At 35.1% G+C, this 6,000-nt stretch overlaps 1 protein-coding gene across 1 annotated transcript in view; it reads left to right on the top strand.

Moving 5' to 3' along the window:
- MASTL (microtubule associated serine/threonine kinase like) overlaps positions 1-6,000 on the top strand; it is a 37,287-nt gene that overhangs the window by 17,864 nt on the left and 13,423 nt on the right. Inside the window, exons 5-7 of the mRNA XM_049624747.1 lie at positions 953-1,059; positions 1,479-1,629; positions 4,369-4,541. Coding sequence (XP_049480704.1) covers positions 953-1,059; positions 1,479-1,629; positions 4,369-4,541 — 431 coding nt within the window. The remainder of the gene's footprint in view (positions 1-952; positions 1,060-1,478; positions 1,630-4,368; positions 4,542-6,000) is intronic.

The raw sequence follows: 6,000 nt of genomic DNA, 5'->3' as shown, positions 1-6,000 counted from the left end.
CCCCCCCCCCAAAAAAAAAAAAAAAAAAAAAAAGTCTCATAGAAGAGTGCCTGTTGCCAGTTAGATAATACTCTTGTTTAGTGACTGAGTACTCCTTTTTTTTTTATGTTTGTTTTTGAGAGAGAGAATGAGAATGAAGGGAGGGGCAGAGAGTGAGGGGGACAGAGGATCTGAAGCAGGCTCTGTGCTGACAGCAGAGAGCCCAATGCAGGGCTCGAACTTACCCCAAGCTGTGAGATCAAGACCTGAGCCAAAGTAGGATGTTTAACTGACTGAGCCACCCAGGCACCTCGGTGACTCCTAATTTGGGTGTACTATTCATTTCAGCGCAAGACTCTGTTCTATCAAATTGTAATGATTTCAAGCACTTGCTTTTTTTTTTTTTTTTTAGTGTTATATTTTTGAGAGAAAGAAAGTGAGCGGGTAGAGGGGCAGAGAGAAGGAGAGAGAATCCCAAGCAGGCTCTGAGTGTCATGGAGCCTGACCATAGGGCTCGATCTCAAAAATAGTGAGATCATGACCTGAGCTGAAATCAAGTCAATTGCTTAACCAACTGAGCCACCCAGGTGCCCCGCTTTTTTTTTTTTTAATAAATATTTATCTCTTAAAATTTTGTATTTGACCCCCTTCATCCATTTCTTCTACCCCCTGCCTCTGCCTGTGGCATCCACCAATCTGTTCTCTGTATCTGTGAGCTTGGTTTTGTTTTGTTTTCTTAAGATTCCATATATAAGAGAGATCATACAGTATTAGTCTTTCTCTGTCTGCTTGGTTGTATATGTTTACAGCATGGTGGCTTCACTGGATATGTTCATCTTACTCAAGTTAATTTTATAGATAATGTTAATAATGTGGAAAGGGCAACAAAGTTCAGAAGAGATGATTATTGACTAGTAAGTCAGTGACATTGAAGTTTTTAAAGAATTTCATATACTTTTTTTTCCATACATAGATATCAATATGATGGATATCCTTACAACACCATCAATGGCTAAACCTAGACAAGATTATTCAAGAACCCCAGGACAGGTGTTATCTCTCATCAGCTCTTTGGGATTTGTAAGTACTTAATTAGAAAAAACTCATATAACATGCCCATTTAAAGTTTTAAATTTTTTTTTTTAATAAATGATCAAAATAAATTTATTTCTTTTATTTTTTTAATGTTTATTATTGATTTCTGAGAGAGAGAGAGACAGAGCATGAGTGGGGGAGGGGCAGAGAGAGGGAGACACAGAATCCGAAGCAGGCTCCAGGCCCTGAACTGTTGGCACACAGACAGACGTGGGGCTGGAACTCATGTGCTATGAGATCATGACCTGAGCCGAAGTCAGATGCTGTACCAACTGAGCCACCCAGGTGCCCCTGATCAAAATAAATTTAATCTACTTAGGTGGTATAACAGTCTATGTATTTAGGTGGTGTTTTTGTGGAGATATATCTTAGCATTTGTTTTTTTTTTTTTCTCTCTTTAATAGTACACACCAGTTGCAGAAAAAAACAAAGACTCTGCAAATATTCTTTCAACCCATGTATCTGAAACATCACAGCTTTCTCAAGGACTAATTTGTCCTATGTCTGTAGATCACAAGGATACTACTCCTTATTGTAGCAAACTACTAAACTCATGTGAGTATAAAAGAAAAGGTAATTTATTCCATTAAGTGTGTCTTTTGAGGAACAACATGTTTTTAAATTTTTTAATTTCCAATATGAGTTTGAAATGCAAATTCTTGAACAGGCTGGGGCATTCCTATATTTCCTCATGTTAATGCCATTTCTGATTGAATATATATATTGAATATATATATTGAATATATCTGATTGAATATATATTGAATTCATATATATGAATATATGAATATATGAATATATGAATTCATATATATGAATCATATATATGAATATATATGATTGAATATATATATTGAATATATATATTGAATATATCTGATTGAATATATATATATGACAAATTGTCATATATATATAAATATATATATAAATATATATATAAATATATATATAAATATATATATAAATATATATATATAAATATATATATATATATTTTTTTTTTTTTTTAATGAAGATTTTAAGTAATCTCTACACCCAACATAGGGCTGGAACTTAACACTGAGATCAAGAGTCACATGCTCTACTGACTGAGCCAGCCAGGTGCCCCTATTGCAGATCTTTAAGTCAACAGGATAAATTATCTAGCTAACGAGATATTCATCAATTAGCATAGTATTAGAATGATTTTCAGGTAAATTTCACTGTACTGGGTCATTGGAAATCTTACATAAACAAGATGTAGTACCTGTAATATTGTGTGTCTTTATAAAATGATTTTCAAAAGATTTTGAAATAAAATAGTTGAAGCAAAGATAACATTTTTTCATTAGCACACAATAAAAAGTAGTAGAGGAAGAGAATGGGGCATTTTATTGCACTTAACTTTACCTTCTATAACTTAGCAACACTGGATGTTTTAGTTCTCTGCACTCATGTTCTTCATCTTGGGAATACATGTTTTCATGGATGTTGCCTCATTTTGAATTTGGTCCTCAAATCTTTACATATCTAGGATATCTCACTTAAAAATGACAAAGCTAATGTTTGAAAATGTTTAATTACACACTAGTAAGTGGGCTAGCCAAGTCCTGATTGCAAACACAATTTTCTGTCCACTGACCCTTTCTTCCAAATTCATGGAATCTTGTTTCTTCTGTCAAAATCACTTCTGTGGAAATCAAAATGGCTGAAAATATATATTTATAGCTTTGATAAGCACAAAACTACTAAAATACAGAATATGCCAATGTTACTATAGCCTTATTTTGAAGTGAAAATAATTGCTTTTCCCTTAGTCGTTTCTTACTCTAGTCAGAACTAGATCGGGGCAAGGCACCGTGCTGGTCACTGAGTGGATATCAAGATGAGTAAGAGAATTCCTTGCCTCAAAAGAACTTGTAAGTTTGGTTGATTATAGATACAAAGGGATAACAATAGCAATCCTATAAAATAAAATCCGTAAGAAGGATACTGTGATGCAACACAGAAAGTGTTAAGTGCTAACCGGAAAAATCAGGAATGGGTTTTCAATAAAGATATAGCAATAGCTCCAAGTATATTGGAAAAGGGCATTTCAGATAGAGGCATGAGCAAAGGCACGGACACTTGGAAGTATTCCATCTTCAGATAATGGGGAGTAAATGCGCTATGTGAGAATGAAGAAGCACATGCAATGGGAAAGGAAACTTAGCAGATAGATGGGAAGGACCAAGTATCATTACAGGGGACCTAGAATTTAAGCTGTAGAAACAGGGAGTCATCAAGAGTTCCAGAGAAAGGAATGGTCTGATCATATCAGTGATCCAGAAAGAACTCATTAGCAAATACACAGTATGCACTTGGCATTGGGGTAGACACAAATTCCCACATTTCTGAGGAAAGGCAGCTGAGCAGTTTAGTCAAATATCAAGGTCAGGGTCCAAGGAGTTTCAGGAGTTTCATTGAGGGGGTTTATGTACCAAAAATACAGTTGTTTTAGATGGACATTGAAATTCAACTTCTAGTTTTAAGGTGCCAAGATTTGTTAAATCAAAAAACTGTAAGAATTTACTTGTCATGTTCACCCTCTTTGGGAAAGAGAAAACAAGATATGTGTGTGTGTGTGTGTGTGTGTGTGTGTGTGTACACATGTATATATAATATATATCTTTTTATATACATAGAAAATCCGTGTATGCACATATAATAAAAGCGTAATTGCTTATCATGTCTCATTATAAATTAAGGAACCACAAATTTAGCATCATTATATAAATAAGGAGCACGTGTCATGTAGAGGATGCTGCTTTCTTGTACTGGTTTGCTGTCAGCTAGTTCACTGTTACTTGTTGTACCCAGTAGTATTAAAAGAAAATCCCTTATGGATGTGTGTAATTCATACTTGGAAGCACATAAACCTCATTTAATTAAATACAAATTGAACTGAGTAAATTTAGTCACATTCCAATCTTAAATCATACCTGGATATAGAACATCAGTAATGCTCTTTATCAAGAAGAGTTTCAAATTGGATAATGGATATTCAAAATGGATTTCCTCCTAATTACAACTTAATTCTTTTGTCCTGATTTTCACTTGTGAATATTGAGGGGTTTTTTTCCCCTTAAACATTGATTGGTACTTGTGTGCCAAAAAACACCTGAGCCATCCTTGTGGTTTGGATAATGTTTATACAAAAAGAGTTCTGGTGTGCCGTACTTAATACTCTGCCTAATTTTCTGAAAAGTTTCAAGTTCAGTGAGGAACTCAGAAAGCTGTGACATAAGATTCAATATTTTCTCTTCCCTGTAGGTCTTGAAACAGTTGCTGCCAATCCTGGGATGCCTGTGAAGTGCCTAACTTCCAATCTCCTGCAATCCAGGAGAAGGCTGGCTACGTCAAGTGCCAGCAGCCAGTCTCACACCTTTGCGTCCAGTGTGGAGTCTGAGTGCCACAGCAGTCCCACATGGGAAAAGGATTGCCAGGTGAGAGTGCCATTTATCTGAACCCAAGCCAGTTTTGTACGTCCCATTGATGATAGAGATGCCTTACACTTTTTCATGTAAATTCTGTAAGGAAATGAAACTGTTACATGAACAGCAGTCAAAGTAGTCTTCATTTTCCTGTATATTCTTTCAAATTATTTTTAAATATTTCACTTCTCATTCAAGTGTGGAATTATTCATGATTAATAATATATAACAAGTTTGTAGGCAATTGATAGTAAATGTTTGGCTCATAGGCATCTAGATGGGCTTCTTTTTCTGTTTTAATTCCCTACCATGACTAGTTTGTTGCACTTTTTTTTTTTTTTAAGTCTTATTTTAAAACTTATATTACTTCCTTCTACACTGTTTTCTGCCAATTTCTCATTTAGTGGAATGGTAACTCTTCTGGATCAGAAATAACTTTTAGACCACAAAGGTAATGCAGGTGTGCCTTTAAGAGTATTTATTTGGGTATTGAGGAGGGCACCTTTTGGGATGAGCACTGGGTGTTGTATGGAAACCAACTTGACAATAAATTTCATATATTGAAAAAAAAAGAGAGTATTTATTTTAGGGGCGCCTGGTTGGCTCAGTCTGCTGAGCATCTCACTCTTGATTTCAGCTCAGATCATGATCCCAGGGTCGTGGGATCAAGCCCCACATCTAGCTCCATACTGAGCATGGAACCTCTTAGAATTCTCTCTCTCCCTCTGCCCCTCTCCCCTGTTCGTGCTCTCTCTCTCTCTCTCTCTCTCTCAAAAAAAAAAAAAAAAAAAAGTATTTATTCTAAGGAGATTGTTTGCTAAGTGAATGGAGTCACTTAAAATTATTTTACTTCATGTATATATTTCTGTTCTTGCCTTTTTTAAGCCATTAAAGCCAATATATTAAAGCTGAGAGATACTAAAGTTTTAAATTATAATAAAGTATCCTTCATAGAGTACAGATGAAATAATGTTAGATTAGAATAATGATAATAAACAAAGAATAAATCTTCAATTTGAGTAAATAATTTAGATTGTATTTGTCCCTTATTCTCAGTAATATAGTTTTCTTCATTATTGGATATTTGTATTCTAGAAGTAAGGTCAAATTATTTTTCTCAATCTCCTCTTCTAGGCTGCTCTATAGATAATATATGCTACAGGATAAACAGATTTCCATTCCTAATACTGTTAATTCACCTCTTCCTATTCAAGAAAGTATATTGTATAATATTTCAAACTATACACAGGTTTACCTTCTTCCTCCCACTTCTGCATACTTGGGGAATGCAGTGATTAGATTATAGCAGTCTTTCTCAAGTTATGAACAGAGAGGGGTATCTGAGCGGCTCAGTTGGTTAAGCATCTGATTCTTGATTTTGGCTTAGGTTGTGATCTCTCCAGTCATGAGATCTATCCCTGCATCAGGCTCTGCACTGGGCATGGAGCATGCTTGGGATTCCCTTTCTGCT

Source organism: Panthera uncia, chromosome B4 (assembly GCF_023721935.1).
Source record: "Panthera uncia isolate 11264 chromosome B4, Puncia_PCG_1.0, whole genome shotgun sequence".
NCBI classification, from domain to species: domain Eukaryota; kingdom Metazoa; phylum Chordata; class Mammalia; order Carnivora; family Felidae; genus Panthera; species Panthera uncia.
The sequence above is the reverse complement of the archived record's forward strand: the minus strand, read 5'-3'. Positions and strand labels throughout refer to the sequence as shown.